The following is a 23,511-nucleotide window of genomic DNA, read 5'->3' as shown; positions in this document are numbered from 1 at the left end:
ATTGTCTCCTCAAAATGCAGCCAGTAAATGCTGCCAATGCTTTTTTTTTGCTTTTTTCTTTTTTGCAAAAACATTTACAACCGCTCTGGTCAACTCAGACTGGTATACACTCAGTGATCACTTTATTAGGTAGACCTGTATAGTAGCTTGTTAATGCTAATATATAATCAGCCAATCATGTGGCAGCAACTAAATGCATAAAAGCATGCAGATGTGGTCAAGAGGTTCAGCTCTTTTTCAGACCAAATGTCAGAATGTTGAAGAAATGTGATCTACATTCCTTTACTGCGTAATTATTGTTGGGGCCAGACAGGGTGGTTTGAGTAGTTCCGAAACTGCTGATCTCCTTGGATTTTTATGCACAACAGTCTCTAGGGTTTGCAGAGAATGGTGGAAAAAAAAAAGTTGATTCATCGTTGATGAGAGAGGTCAGTGGAGAAGGGCCAGACTGGATGAAGCTGACAGGAAGGTGACAGTAACGGAAATAACCACACACAATGTGTCAAACCTCTAAATGGATAGGCTACAGCAGCAGACGACTTAATAAGTCTAGACAATCTTACATAAGTCTCATAATTATCTAATAAAGTGCTTACTGAGTGTATGTACTTTGGGGGTAAGATTTATTATTGGTGAAGTACATTGAGAAAATGTCAAGAATGACAAGAGTAGTTTGGGAGCCCCATAACATCCTCCAAAAGCAGTGATGAATAAGTCTTACTGGCCTCTCTGAACTTAAGAGTTTGGATTTTACTTGCTGTGAATTGTTTCGCTCTTTTCTGAAATTAGACTTTTAAAGCATGACCTGCAAATCAAAATGACATTTTTGCAAAAAAGTGTGATTTTGACTGTCCACGCATTCCTGTCCTGTCATGATTTATGTCAGAACACATTTTTGAGTGCGACAACTAGCTTAGTTCCGAAACACAAAACAGAGAAGACAAGAGCAATCAATGCTTCCTATATGATCTGCCTTTTCTTTGTCATATACTATTTATATCCTACATATTCCCTCATTTTTGTACTTTTCAAGTAAATTGATTCCAATTCATACAAATACACAACCTTAGGAATAAAGTAAATGATAGCGTTTGTTTACATTTCGAGGGCTTTTGTCTGTATCTAGCCAGAACTGGGACTGTATTTTGCCTCACCGGCTTGTTTAGTAGTTTAAATGGTAAGTCATCCTTCCCTGACCTTCCCAGGCTGCCTGAGGTCATTTCAGACCTTAATTTGTCTTGTGCATAAGTCTAGAATGTGCTGTGAGTGAAGGGTCAGCCAGCTGAGGGGTACAGCACCATCATCGCACTGTCACACTGATGAGAAAGGTCTGAAGCAAAATATAACAACTGCTACAGACCACTCACACAGAATTATAATGCGCTACACCGCTGACCTTTGAGATCACTTTAAGGTGAGTCTAACGTCATGTCATCACGGCCATTGCTACACACCTACCTTTAAGCTCCGTCTCTGCCCTCGTCTGGAATCATGTTGTTGCCCATGTCTGATTCCAGGGTCTTATTCTGGGTTTCCAAAATGCCATTATTATCACCTCTTGCACCCTCTTATAATCAATCTGTCTCTCTTTCTCTCTCTCTTTCTCTGTTTTTCTCCGCTAGCCTTCTCCCTAGCTATGGTGCTGCCATTTTTTATACCTGGCCCCTCGGTGTAAGAATATACAACCCAAATCATTCAGCATAGCGAGGTTCATTATGATCAGACACCCCCTCCTGTGCACTACCAAATCAAGCAGCACCGTTCAACTCATTCCCCCAATGCAGCGTTTGTGAACCGGTGGATTAAGAGAGGGTTGCGGCAGTCCACCTCCGGGTCTATTTTCTCATCACCGAACAGCACGTCCAGTCATACCACGTTCAATTCAAATCAAATCAGATTAGATCAAATCAAAATCTGATGTAATAACACTGATGAAAATCTCTATAGCCAATCAAATAATTGGCCACTTGTGTGTGAATATCACGGCAGCCACACATCGCTGCAACATCGGACTGTGACATTGACCATGACCTCTAAATAAACATCAAGCATTGTCACACCTCTACCAAACAAGATAATACAACTAAATAGGCATACACATTCTATGTTTTTTTTGGTTAGTTTTTTCATGAACTGATACTGTATCACATTCTCAGATTCTACATCTATCTTAGGGAGGACCGACATCCTGAAATCACAGAAGTGAACCTGCTGCAGTAGACTGCTGTGGACTCATTCAATCACCTGATCGCAGTAATTTGGGTGATGAATGTAAGATGCGCAGATCTGTAGCAGGTACGCTGCATGCTGCATCTCTTTTCATGAAGGACTCCTCATTTAGAAAAACACCGTGTTTAAAATTAGTTTGTTATGTTTTCTTTTTCCTCTTAACTCTTCCTCTTACTGATAGGCTCGTTCCCACAGATTAATATGAATGTGCAGAGCACAAACGCTCATATCGATCAGTTCAGGGCGTTGCTGAACCAGAAATGAAATTTCATCTTGCCATCTTTTTGTGACCCAACAAAATAATATCCCACATGAAATGCTCACCCACAAAACGGCAGGATGAAATTGACAGAATGGGAAAGAATGGTGCAAAGCTGGAACAAGACCATGGCCGTTTGTCTCCGTGAGGGACACGCCTGAGAGGAGAACAGATCAGGCTCCGGAATGTTCTCCACTAAGGACGTCGCAGGCATTTATTATTCATGTTAGTTATTACACCGCTAATCTAAAAACGTGGATGGGCAAAAATGGCAGCCGAGCCACAGGGAGGATTGGACAGGCGGATGGGCCGAGTGCAGACAGGGGACTCTAGTCCCGTAGAGCCCATTAGAGCCAGCAGCATTGTTCATAAGCAAGAGAGGAAAACAGGAAGCAAATACGGAGGAGATGAATAAAAAAAAGCTTTAAGAAAGCTGAGTAGAGAAAGAGCATTTAAAGTGTTTCCTCACACAGAGACAAAACCCTGGCATTCATTTAATGGAATGACTGCAAGGCTGTTATTCTCGGCTGGAGAGGACTGATGTTCCTCACATGCTGTGAGAAGCTAATGAACATGAAAAAGCGAGAAAAAATCACAAGGCAAAAACAAGTTAATTCAAGAGCTTCAAAAATCCTCCATTGTGTGACAGCTAACTATAATATAGCGTTGCTTTGTTTCCCCATTTGCAAAAAGGCATATATGGAAGCAAACTCAATGGCAGGCAACGCAGTTAAAATAACTTAAGGAACCGCAGGTGGAGTCATTCGCCATGGTTTAGGAAACTGCTGCAGATTTGACATAGCATTTTGAAACATTTGAGAAATTAACCCAAAAATAAGCTCTTCAAGGACACAGTTTGACAAGTTGTATGATTAATGTGGCTATAGAAAGACAAAATCTTACATTTAAAATACGAATTAATTGACAGCAAAAAAAAGCTAGCTGCATTCATAAAAACACTTTTGACTCAATAAAATTGGATCCATGCATTGACATTATATAAGAAGAATAGGTTGGCACAGATTCACCTGTGGTTCAGCAGTGTTTGAAATATTTTTAAAAGATAACCTTTATGTTATAAACTCCCACAAAATAGGATGTGACAGACAGCGTTGGCTTGCTGGCCTCCTCCAGGCACTCCACCTTACGAGTCTGTTTTGTAACAGATGCAGATTTGGCATTTGTCAGGAAGAATGTAATTAGCATCTATCACAAACTCTGCTAGCGATAAGAAATCAAAAGTGCTGTGATCCTCCCATGAGTCTTTGAGAGTGAAATAATAAAAGCAGTAACATTTACTGTCTTCATTGACAGTGCCATTTTAAGAGCTCCTTAATTTGCATGAAGACAGATATCCCACTGAGAAGACAAAGTATAAATCTAACATGCTTTAGGCATTCATGGTAAATAGCGCAGGACACTTCTGAGTTTGCCCGTGTCGTGCCCCGTCAGTGTAATGAAAGCCTTTTGAATTTAATGTGGTTTTCAGTGATTAAACATTTGTGTGGGAGGGAGGCATTTGAAGAAGGGATATGCACACTCATTCAGAGACCTCCTCCAGTGAAGACACTGAGGATTCCAACAAGACTAACACGAACAAGCTTATCCGAGAAAGACCAAAGTGCTTCGAAACGGATAAGCGTACAACAACTCTGAACCTACGCGCTGGATCACCGTCCATTGTTTTGCAAGAGAAGTTTGATGCTTTGTGACTAATTTGAGGTGTGCAGTAGGAATACAGTACAGCAGCTCCAAGGGAAAAGCAAGGAGAGGTTATGAACTGCTTATTATAAATGACAGCTGCAAATTATACACTTCTCTAATGACCTTGAAACTTGATCCATATCTTTGTGTTTGTTAAGATAGAAAAATACCCTTGCTTAATTGCGAGTTGCAGCTGTGCACAGCCTTCAAGCCTGCCCTTCCATAATTGACACTGCATTTTTTTCATTGCGCATTTGCATTTTTATTTATTAAACATCTAGTGGGTGACAACTTGCATATTTCAAACACTTATAACAAGCATGATGAGTTCTTCTATTCCTATAATTTTCATAGCAACATTTTAAAATTAAAGCAATTAGCATTCTTCAGTGATATGCCATGGTTCATAATAGCCAGAGCTCGCATGGCATCTGTATTATATTTTTAATATTTCAGTGCAAATTATTACATTGTGTGGACATTGTAAATTCAATAAATAAAGTATGCAGTGAAGAAATCAATATAGCAGATGTATTCTATGAATTATATGAGCTGTCAATTTGAACAATTTTCTTTGGGGATATTTTTCCTTCAAACTCATTTGAGTATTTTGTTTATTATGAAGGTGGATTTACAGCTCCTCAACATTAATGCTGAATTGTTGAATCTTTAATTTATGAAACAGTCAAATAGCTCATTGTTTTGCGCTCATAGAATATGTGAAGATTGATGCCCTGTTTGTTTAAATTCTGTTTAAAATATAAAACATTCCTTGCAGCATGTGACTGTGAGCACTCAGAACTCAGAATGCACACTCTTTTTTAATTATAATTAGCCTACCTATTAAGGGTAACCACCTGAGTAGCTGATGTTAGCTGATGAGCATATATAGGCTTATATTGTAGTTCTAGACTACCAAACTGTGCTTTGACCTTCAATGACAAAGGGCCAAGTTTAGGATCGGTCAATTGCTACACAATGTCCTTTAATGAAGTTTTATCTATGTGTTCTGAGAATGGTACAACATCACAACATAAATATTCCACTACTTTAACCTAGTTTTGCTCAAACTAAACTAAAGTTTTGCAGGCTAACAAAATGAGATGAGTGTTTGAATTTATGACAGGGTTCATGGCTCAGAGCCCAGGGAGACGCTCCACCTAGCCCCCACCCGGTCCCCACGCTTCCAGAATAATGCCACTCAAACTGTCCCCTCAAAGACAGGGAGCATTTAAAGACTGCCCCAGCATGTAAATAATTAATACGCTCCAAGAGTTTGGGACCTGCAAATGAAATACAATTATTATTTAATATGATATAACTGTCACAGGGATTTCATAATATATTCAAAAGAAGTGCATTATTAAGTGCTCACCTTCACAGTCTGTCCAGCTTCAGGGCCATCCTGGTGGGCAAAAGCACATAATTAGAGACTGTTGGGAATTCAGGAATATTCTGTTAATAATTCAGTATAATTTTAATTTCAGATGAATCACAGTCCTCCCACAGTTTTCCTTGAAACATATATATACTCCCTGAGCACTTTATTAGGTATTTTTTGGACTTGTTTTTTAGACTTCTACGGCTGTAGCCTATCCACTTAGAGTTTTGATGCATTGTGTGTTCAGAAATGCTCTTCTGCATATTGGTGTAATGTGTGGTTATTTTGTCCCTTTTCCACACAATGGCTTGCCATTTCTTTCGTAAAACATCCGTCCATAAAAATATTGATAGTTTGGTCTCATCTGTCCATAAAAATGTAACAATCCATGCAAACATAAACACCTGAGCAAGTGTAACACTTGTCAGTCATCCGTCAACTTGCTTTTGCATAGCAGATAATTGGGGGACTCAACACAAAAACATCTGTTTCTGTAAAATGGCAAAACAAGCATATGTAACTACCATGAAATAAAAGATGATTGTTGGTATTTTTGTCTCATATGCATCATTTGATCTTGAATCTAAATGCCTAAAGTATATAGCAACAATTAAAAGTTTCATTCTACCCTTGCCATACTTTGTAGGGCACTGTGTATATATAAAACAACAAATATTCCTTAAATGCATAAACTATGTAACCAATCAGGATACTTTCTTTGCCTATGGAAAGGAAAATATATTCTGCCTAAATTAACTCTTCATGGAACATACTCAGGCCCACATAGTAGAGGAATCAAAGAGGAGGAATCTGCTGTCCCGTGTATTTTTATATTTTATTTCACTTTCAGTGCTGCATGATAGATACAGTACAGTGCAATGTGCATACACGGCAGTACAGCAGGCAGCATTTCTGACTGTGTTATGGCTTTGGGCAGTTATCAAAAGAAGTCAAGTTCAACCGAAAGTCAGATCCAGATATAAAAATAAAATTATACAAAAATGCAGATGAGCCTTTTTCCTGAGTAAATGTGTTAGATTACTGCATGTAGGCCTGCATTACTATAATGAGGATGTCATTTGGGAGTTATATAGGCGTTATGCAATATATCAGCACATTTACAAGGGCAGGCTAAGGACTGCTGCACTGTAAGTCACTCCAGCACAGTTTCTGCATTATTCCAGCAGGTGGTGTTCTTCTGTTAAATCTCAGTAGGGCAGGCCTTGGCTTATTATCATATTCAAAGCTCATAAACATGTGAAATGTTACACCAGCACTCACCCGCCCTGCACAAATTATCAACAAAAATTTTTCAAATAAAAACATTTAAATCATAAAAGTGGGCAAGAATACCCTCTTGATCCAGAAAAAGGCTGAATAAATATAAAGAATAAATTATTATCACTGTAAGGTCATGTCTTGAAAGCACACATTCATGAATAAATAAATAAATAAATAAATAATGCATAATCAAATGCACAATTATATGAAAACACATTCTTTACAGGCAAAGCTATGAAAATGCTTTTTAAAAAGTCACATTTCAGAAGCGGTGAAAAAATATTCACATGGTTTATATTGCGCTTAGCATTCATAACATCCCTTTCTACATTTGAATTAATATTCATATTGTAATTCTAATGATAGAAATTAACAATGGCCATACTTACATTTTTTAAATCTTTCATCTTCTATATTTTGGGATTTTGTTGCAATAAAACTCATTACTACCACTATCCAGTACTATTGTTATGGCATCAGAATAATCAGAATCAAAATAATGACTTCAGAAGAGTTCAATTAATTAACAAAACTTTCAAAATGTGGTTTGCATAAATTTCTCTATTTTATAACAGCTCATACTATCCATTAGGCTTGCTGGCCAAAAAGGACGCCTGACATGAGAAGTGAATACACTTCTCATTGGCTAAGTCAACTGTAGCAGCAAGTATTTCTATATTTTCTGAATACCCCAGAAAAAAGAACAGAATAAACTGACAAACGCAAGACACCCACCCACTACACAATCATGATATTTGCAAGATCTTTCAAACTAAACTAAGTAAAAATGCTTGTGTCAACTTCCAGCTTAACACCTCAATTTAAACTTCACTTACAATCTCATTTCTAACTTTTATTATCCACTTATTATTTCTAGCACTCCTCATAATGGTGGCAGGGGTTGAGTGGACAACTGAGTGGTTGAAGGAATCAAAAATTCTTCAGACATGAATCACACAATTCAAAAGAATATCAAAGAGCGCAATACAATACATTTACAGCAGTAAGATAGTATGGCAGAGTCTCGGCCTGTATGCACCAGCCTCGTGCACGCTGTAGTGTATACCTGGATAGCGATGGTCAGGGAGGAGCCCTGGAACTGAGTCTCCACAACATCTGCCACTCTCTGCGTCGTCTTGAATAAGTCGGCCACCTCCTCCGGATGCAGGTCACGGAAGCGTTCGACAACGCGGAGAGGACACACCAGCACATCTGAAAGAGCGGCTTGTAAAGGAAAAGACCCAGGAGGCCACAGGAGAGCGCAAAACCCATGAAGAAAACACAATAGAATATAGAGTACAATAGACCGAACTGCAGTACTGTGCACATAGGAGCCACTCTGATCCAGCACAAACTGGTTAAATAAAATACAGTACATATGACAGAGAAGGATAAGTACAACTCTAAGAGCCAGTAAGAGTATAGCAGGGGGGTCTAACATGTCAGATTATAGAGGTGAATGTAAAATGTCCTCAAAATTGGGATCCTCGGGTTTGGTGCGGTGTGGGATAGACTCCAGTAATACATTCGCAGCTGTTAGCCAGTTGATTAGCCAACTTCTCAAATGAATGAGAAGCACACCTAGCCATGCTCATTCAAGCTCATTCAAAAATGTGGTTGCATTATTCAGCACATACACTCAAGCACGTTATTAGGTATTTATTACACTTATGTTTTAGTCTTGTTAAGTCTCCTGCTGTTGTAGCCTATCCACTTTGAGGTTTGATGCATTGTGTGTTCAGAGATGCTCTTCTGCATACCACAGTTGTAATGCATGGTTATTTGCATTACCTTCCTGTCAGCTCTGACCAGTCTGGCTCTTCTCCTCTGATGTCTCTCATTAAATATGCATTTCTGCCTGCAGAACTGCTGCCCACTGGATGTGTTTTGTTTTCCGCACAAACTCTGCAAACTCTAGAGACTGTTGCACATGGAAATCCCAGGATATCAGCAGTTTCTGAGAAAATCAAAGCACCTTGTCTGGCACCAACAATCATTCCATAGTCAAAGTCACTTAAGTCACATTTCTTCCCCATTCTGACATTTGGTCTGAAAAACAGCTGAACCTCTTGACCATGTCTGCACACTTTTATACATTTAGTTGCTGCCACATGATTGACTGATTAAAGATTTGCATTAACAAGCTGGTGTACAGGTCTACCAAATAAAGTCCTCACAGAGTGTATATTAGCATTTAAAATGAAATTGGAACTGAATTTTGATGACATTGATTATAACAGTTGCAATTGCTTGGATTGTTGGAGACATGCAGCCAGTCTGGCCAGGCTGAAGCTTATGCCACAGTACAGCCAATCTGTCTGTAGCAGCTTTGATCAGCAGCACTCAGTCTGCTCTGAGCACATTTTGTGTGGTGTTGACCTCACACAGCCAACAGGCCTCATTCTGCAGATTGTCAGACCACAGTTTGGCAGGCACAGAAAAGACTGGCAAGGCCAGAATTAACTGAAAATATACTGAACTCCACAAAATGGATGCTTCATTTGCTTGGACATGAGACGGTTCCATTGTAGCTCTCATTGCTTTCTCACTTTTTGCCCCCACTCTGGGGTTTATGAAGATAAAATGGAAATGAAGATACATTCACATGGACAGGCTTCCAGTTATCTTCTATTTGAAGAGCGGGAGCAAGATTAAGTGAGAGGGGGAGAAGAGGGGAGGGGTCTCATTCCTGAGGAAAGCTATTGGCACAGAGAACAAATATGAGTCAATTTTCCAGGTTAAATTATTTTAGTCATTTTTAATACCCTTCATTGATTTTTTTGGGAATGAAAATGCTCAGATGTGCCTTTCCTTGTGCTCAGATCATAGAGAACAGCTTTTCAAAGTGTGCAGTCGCAGTGCACAACCCTCCTCAGATACAGTTTAACAGAAAAAGGCACACATACACCCCACAGCTCTCCTCATCCACAGTGCACAGTAATTAACACTTATACTCATCTACAGTGGTCAGGTTAGGGTCAGGGTTGCATAAACAGGAAACTAACTAAAAGCTGTAAAAGTACAATGTGATAAATATGACAGCAAGTGAAGATGAAGGTTAAGTTAATTGATCAAGGTGATGACGGTGAAGGTGTAAAGTCATCAAAATCAAACAAACATTTGACAATAGAGTCCATTTATGAACAGTAGCGTGAACACATAATTTGTGAGCCTGTATTGATATTTTTAAATATTATAAAACTAATGAACTGATGAAACAGACTTTGCATGTTCGGGTCAGATAAAAAAAAAAACCTTCAGCAAAGTAAATAAAAGCTATGTTTTAGCACAGGCACTTCAAGGTGAGTTCCAAATAAAGTATTTCATCATGCATTTGTTAAGTCCCTCCCTGCTAAGCTTTGTTCTCGCAAAAGGCAATTAAGCATAAGTGTTTGAGTAATTATGATACTTTATTCATGATGTTCTACCTTGATTTCAGACAAAGGAGTGTTGTGAAGCGCAAGGACCGCATGAACAATAGCATTAAATGTAAGTTGCTATTTTTCTCTATATAACCCAATAAACAATGTAACAAAATCATATACTGTATATATCTTCACATATTCAATCACAATAACTGCATTTTGTTTTTTGATGTTCAAATTCACTTATGTTGGTAGTTAACCTTTAAGTCTCACCGGCCCAGGGCATTGTTGTCAGTTTCGCCATTGTATACTTCTACAAAAGCACTTGTACATAGAAATTCTATTATCTATGTTTTGTTTAGGCTCTCTAGAACACATTGAGCCCAAGTACAACCTCATTTGACTGATAATGCTGTTGCAGAGAAAACGCATTACCCCCATCCGTGTTCAAGAAAATTCTGTATAACTTCAGCTCCTCAAAGAACTGGCTACAGGCATGTTATCAAAGTGACAACTGAAAGGCATTTTAGCTAATGACATTACATTTCCAATTGTGTATAGTTTGTTAGGCTTGTGGAAAAAAAGAGAAAAAAGGTTGACGTTTTACACAAAAACATTTATTTTGTGATGTCAAAGTCTAAATAGGTCTTCCTTTGGAGGAGTTTTAAAGTATCTCTTGTCAGAGCAAATATTTCTGAGGAAGACAGTGAAAACACTGTCTACACTATATAGTATAAGAAAAAAAACATGCCAGAAATATGTGAATGAATCAAATATGAGCAGACAGGCTGCTAAGATACATTTCAAGTCAGTCAGTGGTTAAATTAGTGTTTGTGAGGAGGGCAAGCCCTGAATGATGAATGATAGCTATCTGCTATATAACTAGTTCTGTGCATCAACAGTGGATCACCATGGATACCTATGAATCTGGTGATGCTCCCCTAAAACTGGAGGACTATGTATACAAAGGGCTGTAATTCCTCACCGGATATGGAAGCAAATACCCTGAAATTAAAGCTGACCATCTGCACTTTAACCACATATGCATTGGAGAGAAAGACAGGGAGAGAGACAGACATAGTAGTGATAGAGAGATGGAGAGAGAGAGAGGGAGAAGGGGGGGGGGTAAGAAGAAAGATTATCAGAATATCAATAGACCTGATGAGACAGATAAGTCTATTTGAATTGGAAATTGGCAACTGATTCAGATAAGATTTTCCACTTCATTGAAGAGTCAATGCAAACCAGCAATTTTATCATCCCTGGAGATAAGCATGTTCCACAATTCACTTTGCCAGCCTTGACTTATTATCATAAGCAAATGAATTACTGTAAATGGGACAAACTGATATTCATATCACTAAGCCATATTCATATTCAGACTGACCTTAAAAATAACATAAAACATAATGCGGTGAGACAGACATTCTTAAACATTTTTCACAAACTGGTGCAAAGAAAAATATAGCCTTTGCCTTTGTCAATGGTCCTAGCTTTTCTTCTGGTACCATGAGTATTAATTATTTGTGTAATATTAATAAACACACTGGCAGGTAAGCTAAAAGCAGTCAAGTACAAACTCCGACCAGCAGTAGTGGCAGTATGCCCCAGCACACTCCACTCCTCCCCTCTTCACTAACACAGACATTATATTTACAGTTAGCTTTGTGCCTTAGCCCTTTCCCAAAATCTTATGCAGCACAACATTTACAAACTTGGAGAACATGACATCCATCCTTAAGTGCTAATAATGGAGAGTGGGGGGGAGGGGTCCATTATTTACACAAACAGTTAGACACTATTGGGTTGTACAAGTTAGGCCTACGTTAGTCAATAGCTTGCCAAGGCCTACATGAGACCAAGAAGCCCAGAAAGGATGCAAGGGTCATATAATTATGTAACATTAGTAGCAGTACACTAGCAGGCTATACTGTAAAAACTGGCCTGTGGAAGCCTAAGCACTTAGTATATAGAAGGCCTAAAAATATAGTGCAGTTTAGTGCAGAACATACTTCTCATAATGCAAATATTCACTTCCTTTCACAAAAAAAAATATAATAAAATGAAGAGATTATTAATTCATTTTTTTATTTTTTATTAACTATTTATTAACCGTTTTCTTGAATAAAAAGAATAAAAGGGCCTTTAAAGAAGGTAGTCACTCATATTACGCAAGGGTAAAATAATCAAATTACACATAATATGCAAAAATGTTGGCAGAATAGCAGAAAGCCTACATTCCCATTTTACAGCAACAAAATGATCAAAGTTGACCTTGCTCCAAGATCCTTTTTCAGCAACAAAGATGGAAGGGCATGATTTCATATCTAATTCCTTTGAAGTGTGCTGGCCATGAAAGGAGAGCAAATGTAGGATTTGCGTGACTTAAGAGATTAATCACTCTCAAATACAGCGGCTGTTGGGCAGGAAAGAAAATGATGCTCATCATATGGAATGGGGTTGTCAACCATGTTGTGTGTAAGTGCTGAAATAAATCCTGTTTCTACTTGGATATACCTTGTTGTGCCTGGTCATTAAAATGGGAGAAATCTTCTCTGCTCAGTAATTTCAGTGCCACTGCTTTCTTCGTTTTATGGAATTAGGAATACCAAGCATATAGAAATTGCAAATAAAAAAAGTCTCAATAATATTTCACTCATGGCTTCAGAGAGACTTATCCTTATTTGGCAGATGTTTAGCGGCAAAGGTAGATGGTAGATAGAAAATGAGAGGTTTCTTTTAAAAGACTTCATTTCTACTACCCACTATAACACCATCTAAAGAAATTTATGTCAGATCCAGACCCATACTATAACTTCTGCAACACTGCAGAAGAGCCTTTATAACATTTATTTGGGTCCTGTCCCTTCTCCAACACTCTCTGGTCTCAAATTAATAGCTTGCTGGCTGCCAAACTGGGAGTAAACCCAGACATTAATTTCAGATCTGTTATAGTCGGCCAATATGACCATGATATATACTGATACACACTTCATTCTCAATTTATTTTTACTGTTGAGTAAATATCATCTATATTGCCAGATCTTGTATTTTTAAGTCTAACACTGCAATTCTTTTGAAATCTACCAAAAAAAGAAATGTTGAAATGCTGAAGCTATCCAATAAGAGGACAGCTGGGGAAAGCTGTGAAAGTTGTAGAAAATATGATCTTTTCAGACTCATAAAACCTGATTGAATGCTGAATGTCTTCCTCTTCAACCCGCCTCCGTTTTCTGGCCCTCTGGTCAGTCAGCCTATCTATGTCTGACTATGGCTGTCCCTTCTCTCACCAATATTAATGTATGCTTTTTTTAATGTATTATTATTTTTGTCTGAGTAGGCTATTATCTCGCCTCATTACAGTTTTTGTACTGGGGCCTGAGGTTAGTTAGGTGCATAGCTGCACTGAGAAAAACCCAGAACAGCTCTTTTTACGTCAGTCCGTTTTGAGAACAGGAATGACATGTTCTATGAGCACCAAAAGAATCATAAATTAAGCTCCTTTTACCAAATAATAGATGCAGTAAAACTGTAACAAATGTTTGGATGGAAGTACATTTACATCAGTGCTATCAACCTATTGTAATTACTTAAATAGCATGCCCTTTTTAAAATATATTTCCATTTCTCCTGCATTGTATGTGAACAACGCTGCAAATAACTGTCTTCATATACAAACTCTGTGATTATTCTTTATAATATTCACTTGGATTGGATCTTTATTCTTTAAAATAGCATGGCTGCATAAAGCAGAAGTAAAATGGTTCGGAAGCACAGAAAAAGCTACAATAATTCAACTTTTTGAAAACGGGAATATCAGATTAAAATAAATAAAAGGCACATCCATTCAAAGCAGGCCAGGGATTTAAAGCAATCTAATTTACAATCACTAAATACTTCTTCACGTAAGAAGGTACCGTCTGGAGCCACATGAGCTACTTCAATCTCCATCTCTCAGAGGAGGTAACTAAATGCAGTTTTCTCTGCCTGCAGATGGGAACTTGTGCTGCTGACGATAAACCCTTTCTGATCTTAGCATTATCTGCCACAACAGTTATTTGACCACCTTCATCTAATATGCTCCCAGGTCGCCCAGCATGTAATAAGAAAAATTGGAGTAGATTGCTTTTACATTGCAAATGCAATCACTTCTTTAACAGAAAACATCTGCCCGGAAAGTTATTATTTCTGCTGTGTTGCTGAGCCATGTGACAAATTGAATTTAAAACATGGACACATCAGTGAATAGTTTGCAAACCTCTTGATTAAGCTGAGATATGAGAACGTTTTGTAGGTCAAACTGAAAATGTCCCTCTGCCTTTCGTTCACCAGGCCAGTTGTGCAACCACTATGGCACACGGTGGTGCTTGGTGGGGTAACACTAGATATCAATGTTTTTCCATAACTTTGATTGGAAAATTATGTTTGTTCAAATATAGATTTGAAGCGGCGGCACGGATGGTGCAGTGGGTAGCACTGCCGCCTCACACCAAGGAGGTCCTGGGTTCGAATCCCCGTCGGCCGGGGCCTCTCTGTGCAGAGTTTGCATGTTCGCCCCGTGTCTGCATGGGTTTCCTCCGGGTACTCTGGTTTCCTCCCACAGTCCAAAGACATGCAGGTTAGGCTGATTGGAGAGTCTAAATTGCCCATAGGTATGAGTGTGTGAGTGAATGGTGTGTGTGCCCTGCGATGGACTGGCGACCTGTCCAGGGTGTATTCCTGCCTTTTGCCCAATGTACGCTGGGATAGGCTCCAGCCCCCTGCGACCCTGTTCAGGATAAGCGGGTTAAGATAATGGATGGATGGATGGATATAGATTTGAAAATCAAATTACAAATATTGGTTACATTCAGTTCACAGTCTAGGTAAAGGTTGCACAGCAAGGGAATTTATGTGTCCTGACATTTGTATATGCACCAGCTACAGCTGCAGTCTGCAAGTGTATCCAAAATATTTGTCTGTGCTTAAGCACAGTAGTGAAGCAGCATAGTTCATTGACCTGTCAGAAAAATGAAAATAAGGCAATTGGTTGGAACGAAAACGAGCACATAGACCAGCCTTCAAGCACCAGGGTTGTGCACCCCTGGTATAGTTCATATCTGAGACAAGATAAAGACCAACATCAACTCACAATTCAGCATGACCAGCTTTGTGTGGCAGATAGCCTAGAACTCTGGCTGACACATAGCTGTGAAGATGGTTGTGAACTAAACAGAGAAGAGTGAATCAACACAACACAATGATAACCAAATAAAATATGAGAAGAAATATCCATTTACACCGAAGATAACACTATGATGTCCCTCTTTTAATGCCAAGAAGATGTGTCATTCTCTACACGGAAACTGGTCCTAAACCTCAGCAGCATTGAGCATGAAATGTGAACAGAAACTATTGTATTAGAAGAGGTCTGAAATTAGAAATATTGCCACCCAGAGCCCAACATTTTCCAAAATGACCCCATCCATGGTTCAGACATTACGCACCACTACTGTGGAAAAGTCAAGACAAGGTTGGGGCTGGGGGTAGGGGAGGGAAGTTCAATGTTACACGTGTAACACCTAATGCTTTTGACAGGCACGAACGCATGCACCATTGCTCTCTGAGATTGGTGAGTGCTGTGGTCTTAAAGGGAAACAAACAGGCCCATTCCCACAGGCCTGACAAAGAGAAATGCTGAGAGACATATCATAGGTAGCAATTCTGTCCATCTCACTGATCACATTGATCTGGTTTAAATAGCCCCAATATACGTAAGTCATTCTTAAGGGTTTTCTCTCTCTATCGCTATCTCTCCCTCCTCTCTCTCTTTCTTTCCTCAAACAGCATCCATTACCCCAAGGTCACCTCTGCACGCAAAGAAGAAGAGAAGGAGAGAAGACAGAGGGAGAAGAGGGAATGCAGACGCACAGCTTAAAAATGAAAACAGAAGTGGTTCCCTTATTTTGCATTCCATGGTGCCTTTGAATGCTGCAAGGCGAGCTCGATTACGAAAATTACACTCACAGGGTTTAATTACTATTGGGGGCCTTTATTGAAAACACACGCACACTGCAGAATTGGGGTTTATTACAGTCGCGGGCTCTAATCAAATCATATGAGCAACACTCCATTAAATATTTAAGCTTTTACGCAAGCTGTTCAGACGCTTGCAGATGGATGTTACGAAAGAAAAAAACAAAACATTTTTTTATTTCAATTTGTAAAACAATAAATGAAATTGTCGCCTGAGTTCTTCACTGAACCGTGTCTCCGCGGTGTGCAGTACCATGGGCATCCTTGTCAGTCAAAAACAGGCAAGACGGAAAGCATCGCCAATGAAGCCCTGCTCCAATGCTCTCTTTACATCTCCAGCCAGATGAGACTTCACAGAAACAGTAATTAAAGAACCAACACATCTAATTAGTAGCTGAATCATGATGACTACTCAATGGTGGTGAAGGAGTGGGGGTGGGGGTGGGGGTGGGATGGGGGTGGGATGGGGGTGGGGGTGGGGGCGGGTGTTACACTGCTGTGGTTGAGGATGTCAGAGTGAATATGGAGGAGCATGACCAGCACAGTCCAGTGCAGAGACCAGCACAGCCCAGTGCAGAGACCAGCACAGCCCAGTGCAGAGACCAGCACAGCCCAGTGCAGAGACTAGCACAGCCCAGCAGAGACCAGCACAGCCCAGTGCAGACCAACACAGGGTAGGGAGTCTTTTATCAATAAATGTTGTTTCAATGCAAGCACATTTTTTTCAGGCTGCAAAAGGCTCTCACTGTTAAATAACACCTTGATTTATTCAACAAATGCATCGAATGACTCTTTGACAGTGCACAACCATACAAAGTTTAAGTAAGATAGTCGACACTGTCCAATATTCCGAAAAAAAAAATCCACTTCCTACAGCCACTTCTGAGCTCTCCATGTACTTTGATCTTGGCTTGGGTTAATGGCCCTATTCATTCTAAGGACACTTCATGGCCCTTTCCATCTTCCCTTCAAAATGACAGACAGGAATGTCAGGTTCCTCACAATCCTTGCCTCTGCCTGATTGCAAATAGAGGAAAGAAATCACCAGCGGACAGGCACTCAATGCAACACCTGCGCAACGCTCTCTTTCTTCCCCTGACATCTGGAAGCAATCTGAAAGTGTACCATTTCAGCAACGTCCAGTGACCCCTGTGTGTGTGCGTGCCTGCGTGTGTCTGTCTCTGTGTGTGTGACACAGAATCTGCCAAGCTGGGATGGATTGATGTGACACAGGGCCTCTCCGATAGTGGAAAAAACACAAGAGGCTGTCTGTCTGTTTCGCTTAATGTCAGAGAATGGAAGAAACCATCAGCCCCTGGGACGGGCTCAGGAATAAAAGCTGTGCTTCGGTCCTTCAGACGGAATAAGCTGCTGAGTTGGGCCTCTACTGTCAGGCCAGTCAGATAAAGAGAGAAAGAACACCATCTCCACTGGCCAGGCACACAAACAGAATCACATGCAGAAACTATTACCCTTCTTTTTTTACCTTTGAATCTCTTCAAGGTTTAAGCATTACACTAGTCACAAGTCAGTCACATAACAGTTCTTCAGACACACACCGTGAACATTAGCCCAGCACCTATGGGGGCACGTTCCAAACATTTGAATTAATTTCAAAAGCTTTCTTTAGAGATGAGGTTGGCTAATACATTTCTATCAATCTGTGTTAAAATCTATCTATTGGTTAAATGTGTTTTTGAGCTTTTCATATGATCCTGGAGCTTTCGATTTTATGTTCATACTCAATGGAAGTAGATAAGCAATGGATTCAAGTAAAACAATTGCAATTTTGGTAGAGGCATGCAGACTTTAGGGCCTAACTGATATTTTTCTGAGCTGTTTGTGAAACGGTTTCCCATTTGATATGACATACGCTTTTGCATAACATTCCTAAATGTTAACACAGAGAGCTGACCACAGGAGGTGGTGTTAGGGACCTTTCAAAAAAACCTGCAGTACGTCACTGATCTGTGTGAACTCTTTGTGGGCATTTTAGATACTAAAACCAGGAAGAGAATCCTGATGTATATAGGCCTTTAAAGTAATTAAATATAAATGCCTTGGAAGTAAGAAGTCAGAGCATTTCATATTATGAAATTTGGCGATTTCTTGTATACCTTTTCTAGATATGGCTGTGTGAGTTTCGTAAACTGAACAGCATGAACACTGTTTTGTATGTTAACCCTAATGGCTGAAAGAAACAACAGACATAATAACAGTACAGAAATCAGATATGGTTTGTTTTGGAACCATGGTCTTAATGCCAGTAAACTGCTCTGTAGCCTGGTTTATATGAAGGGGTAATAATTACATTTACAGAACTGAAAGGAGGTTTCAAATTCTTAAACACATCACTGTGGAGAAACCTCGAGTGAGGCACCAGCATGTCTCATTTTTCCTTTCTGGTTTGATTATTTTCTTTCTTAATAAATATACATTGAACAGTGGTACCATATATGTATATGCAAGAAAGTTTATATGTCAGTCAGAACAGGCATGCAAATGAGTTTTACATTTTTAATTGAATTGGGATTATTATTATATTTTCTTTGGAATTGTGACATGACTATAACCAGTGACAGTCGTAATGTAGCAATCTGTCAGATTTTAAGACAAAAATAGTTAGTAACTTTGGCATGTGGGCTGATTAGTGATGAACGTGCCTTGGCCCTTCTTTGACAGAGCCAGAGAGCTTGTTCAGATGCGTTTAGATAAAGAATGGCTGGCTGTTTGTCAGGGAAGTTGTGGTTGTCACAGATTCCTTGGTTTTTGCCGCTTTTTGAAAAAAACAAATCCACTTGCCAAGAACAAGAAGACAAGATTGAAATTTAAAAAATTGAATTCAAGATAAGTCTTATGAGTTGTGGAAGCAAGTCTTATGAACAGATGAGACAATGATAAACCTCCGGACCAACAGCATACTACTCCTTCTCTGTTAAACGTGGTAGAGGCAGTGCAATGGCTTGGGCCTGTATGGCAGCATTCAGTGCTCTTTACTGAAGATATAACCAGTGATGGCAACAGCAGAATTACAGCTGCAATATGCAGGCACATATCGTCCACCAATATACAGAGAAATGCCACCAAACTCATTGGACCGAAGTCTATCCTACAGCCAGACAATGAATCAAAACATACAACAAAACTTAACCAAGGAGCTTATCTGGAACAAAAGGTGGAAGTGCTTTCCCGGGCACAGTCGGTTGGCAGATTTAAGCCCCATTGAACATCATTTTCACTTTATCAAAAGGAAGGTAACTGAATCCCCAGCAATCACAGTGAAACTGAAAGAAGCGGCAATACAAGCTTAGCAGATCATCTCAAAGGATCACAACATGAACCTAGTGAGGTGCAGACTCCATGCAATCATGAACTGTATGGGGTAGGCAGTGAAATGTTGACCTAGTGAGTCATTTCATTTGGCAAGACTGCATCCCAATATGTTTGCTGACTTGAAATAGAACGGCACTTGGCTCATCGAATGGCTTTGTTCTAATATACGTCAACCTCTGTTTCAAAAAGACACATGAAATAAATTAAGATAGTCATAGTTTGATTTGAAATAAAAATGTGATGTGTACCCTGTTTTACTATTAACTTAGCAAATAAATGTCACATGACAATATTTATGACTTCAATCTTCATCAAAAAGGTTCAGATTTTTAGTTGTATGTGTGCACGCATACACACACAAGTACAGTATGTGTGTGAACATGCGATTTCTGAAATTCCATTTCTGAAGAAAAAACCTACCTTTCATGTAAAATAAGCCAGTACATCCATTTAATTTCTGGATGTACGTGATTTAATTTTGAAACTCGCGAAATGAGATAAAATACCAAGCAATACCTCGTAAGATACAATAAAAGCAGATAAGAAATAAGGAAAGCTCAAACTAAGAGCTGCTCACATACACAGTATGGAGAGACTGTGCTTTATAGATGTCACTGTGTAACAAGTGAGTGTGTATTGCTGGATACTTGGAATTGACGGCACAGGCGGGCTGTAACTGGAAAGACAGCATCCAATCATGCTGTCCTCAGAAGAACAAAGCCTTCCTTTCGTAAGTGTCACACCGTGTACAAACTGTCTGCACATTTCAGGATCCAGTCTCAACCATACCTCAGTTGGAGGGGCATATTTGACATGATAGAATAAGAAGTGCAACCCAATTAATCTCTTCAGTTCACTTGGCAGGTACAGTATCATTGTACATAAGTCTATTTGCCATACGTACAACATATCCTCAAAAAAGGCAAATAATTGCATCACTAATGCACAACCTGCCACCATACCCACCCCTCAGCAGACACCCACACACACACACACACACGTATGCACTCAGATGCACACACACACGTGAACACATACACTTTCTCTCTGTCCTTCCATCAGGCCACACAGTCCCTGTCTTCGTGTGTCAACTCCAGTCTACAGAGACAAAACAGAACCCCCCCCCAGACAAACCAGGCCTCTTTAGAAAAGCCTCTTACACCTTTAAGTGCCATGGAGCCTTTATAAAATGATTGTAGAAAATTAGGAGCATAGTTAACCTCTCCTCTAAAAGATGTCATTGCAGCACTGGGGCACTGTTTTCCCATTTTTGATCCAAAGTGAAAACTACCTCCTGCTGTTCCATCAGTGGCATTTTATCAATCTGGCTTTCCAGGGAGGTCTACCATCCAAGCTTACCAAGCCCTGCCCCACTCTCCAGCCAAATATACAGAGTGGCATGGTCAATTTTTTTTACATGGATGTGTTTTCCCCACTTGACTATGCCAACCACTAACTCCCCCCCAGGCACACATACACGCATGCAGGTTAGCAAGCACGGCTACACACAAACATGCATGCAGTCATGCACACAGCACACACGCATACATAAACAAGTTTCAGGCATTTTCCCATTGTACTGGCCAGGTAGAGGAGGTTTCAGTGCATTTTTAAAGTGGCTGTTGGCATTGGGAGATGGAAGGGAGTCATTTTATCTGACGGAAGGAGTGGGCTCTTTTACATGTGGCACACAGCTGAGAACCTACGAGTATTTAAAGACATGGCAAGCTCTGTCACATCTCCCGCAGAAACAGCATGCAGCCTCCAAGGTAAGGCATTGCTTAAAACACCTTTTCTTTTTCACCTTTCTGTTTTATTCACAGACCAGAAGTTATGGAAAAGACCAGCATATAATGATCATTATAAGAGCAAGAGAAAGGTCAGATTAAAATAACTACAGAATCTATTTGTATGCACAATATCAGAAGAGGTGTGTAATACAAAGCTGCCCTAAAGGGCAAACCGCTTTATGTTTTCATTTTTTAGCACTTGCTTCTCCTTAGATGCAGTCAACTAAAGGTATGAGGTATCTTTAACTTTGCTAATGTGTGATACTACTGCCGGAAGACAGGAAGAGCACACCAAAGGCTGTAGAAATGTGTACAGCCTTGAGAGAGAGCTCACAACATATGCTAATCACAAAGCAAATCATTTCATGCTTAGGCCAGAGACTGATCCTTTTCAAAGCAAAATTATATCACTCATCCATTTGTGGGGTGGTCTAATAATGTAACTGGCAGTCCAAACAGACTCACAATGGGAGCTTACTGACAGCGTGTTACTTGATACTCTTCTCATGGATACTGAAGTACATTACAACACATCTCCACAGCGCCTTGCCAATATCAATCAGGTTCTCAAGTTAGCTGACAGTTTTGGGAGGGCATTTCATTCATTACTCAGGCCTTGCTTCTCAAATCAAAGGCACTAAACCATGTTAACCTCTCAGACTCATACACACTGAGACACATGCACGCACAAAGTATCTGCATTCTGAGCTTCTGTTGTATGAATGCTGTTTAATTCCTTAGAACAAAAGTACAGAAAGTTAGCTGACAGAAAACCCTTATATAAACACAAGGGTATGCAAACCATTATACCAGTAGCCAGGAGAATAAGCCTGTGTGTGAAATTATACAGAGCGATGTCACCTTCATGATATACGAGGGCAATATCATCCAGCTGGAGAAATACTGCAGCTAAAAGATAAATAATCATATTAGGGAAGATTCGAGGCTTGAAATAATGTTCTTGCAACTTCATATTCAGCTCATAAAACTGACATGAGCACCTTTAATTTGTGATAGATTTACTGTGAGTGTCGCACGTGAACATCTATATGGGACTTAATTGAGTGAGAGAGAGAAAAGAGCAAGGGAGTTATATAGAGAGAGAGAAAGTGAGAGAGAGAGCAAGAGAGATATTGATAGAGTGAGTGAAAAAGAGAGAGCGAGTGAGATAGCAAGATATATATATATATATATACATATATATATATATATATATATATATATATATATATATATATATATATATGTATATATATATATATAGAGAGAGAGAGAGAGAGAGAGAGAGAAACCTACCATGCAAGGGTGACCGAAAAATGTTCCCATCACTTTCAGTGAGGTGGGAACCTCAGAGAGAGTTAATTAATTTTCGGACAGTTTTTTCCTCGTTAAGCGAATTTGCTCCCAGGGTGCAACAAATGCTCCCACAGAAACAGTGGGATGAGGGAAGAAAAAAGAGCAGAGAATAAGATTTCTCACGCTACAACTTGCAGCTTTCATCATTAAAGAATAGGATTTCCCTCTCCTGTCAATAGCCAACGCCAGCTCTTGTTCAATATGCAGTGTCTTGGGCGAGTGTTGCCTTCGCAATTATCACTAAACTGTCAAGCTGGATTAGAGGATCCTAAGCTGCCTTGAGCGATCTGTAGAAAAAAACAGAAGAAGAAGAAGAAGAAGGAGAAGAAAAATATCCTTGGAGATCTCCTCTGACATTCAAGGTCTTATTTTATATCCTTGAAACAGAGTATTGAGAGAAAAACTGCAGCTACTCGTTGGGATAACAAATACAGCTTTTTCTGTGCCTTTATCTCCCCAGGATCATGGTAAGATTTGAGTACCTAGTTCCAGGATGTTAAAGCTTTCCAGACATTCTGAAATGTTTACATAAAGACCACATAAAAGCCTACAAAGAACCTGCTTCATGTATGGCAAAAAAGCAACGAAATAACCTATTTGCAGGGTGAGAAAACCTAGCAGCTTGTTAAAAACTACGACCTGAGATTTGCTTTAATTGAACCACACTATAATGAAAATGAAAACAGTCTTTACAAGCATGTGTCTGTATTTATACCACCCTTAATACGTTTGTAAACAATTATTAAGTAATGGCTACATTTAAGTTTATTATGTATGATTTATAAAGTTGTTGACGGA

The 23,511-nt window shown here is 39.5% G+C and overlaps 1 protein-coding gene across 4 annotated transcripts in view; it reads right to left on the bottom strand.

Moving 5' to 3' along the window:
* Positions 1 to 23,511, bottom strand: part of fhit (fragile histidine triad diadenosine triphosphatase) — a 249,524-nt gene that overhangs the window by 44,998 nt on the left and 181,015 nt on the right. For all 4 annotated transcript variants that reach the window (XM_061219527.1, XM_061219529.1, XM_061219525.1 and 1 more), the window contains exons 3-4: positions 7,921 to 8,066; positions 5,568 to 5,597 (exon numbers count right to left, since the gene is read on the bottom strand). In XM_061219527.1, the coding sequence (XP_061075511.1) occupies positions 5,568 to 5,597; positions 7,921 to 8,066 (176 nt within the window). The remainder of the gene's footprint in view (positions 1 to 5,567; positions 5,598 to 7,920; positions 8,067 to 23,511) is intronic.

The sequence above is a fragment of the Conger conger genome, chromosome 14 (assembly GCF_963514075.1).
Source record: "Conger conger chromosome 14, fConCon1.1, whole genome shotgun sequence".
Lineage (NCBI taxonomy): Eukaryota > Metazoa > Chordata > Actinopteri > Anguilliformes > Congridae > Conger > Conger conger.
This window is presented reverse-complemented; position numbering and strand designations above follow the sequence as displayed.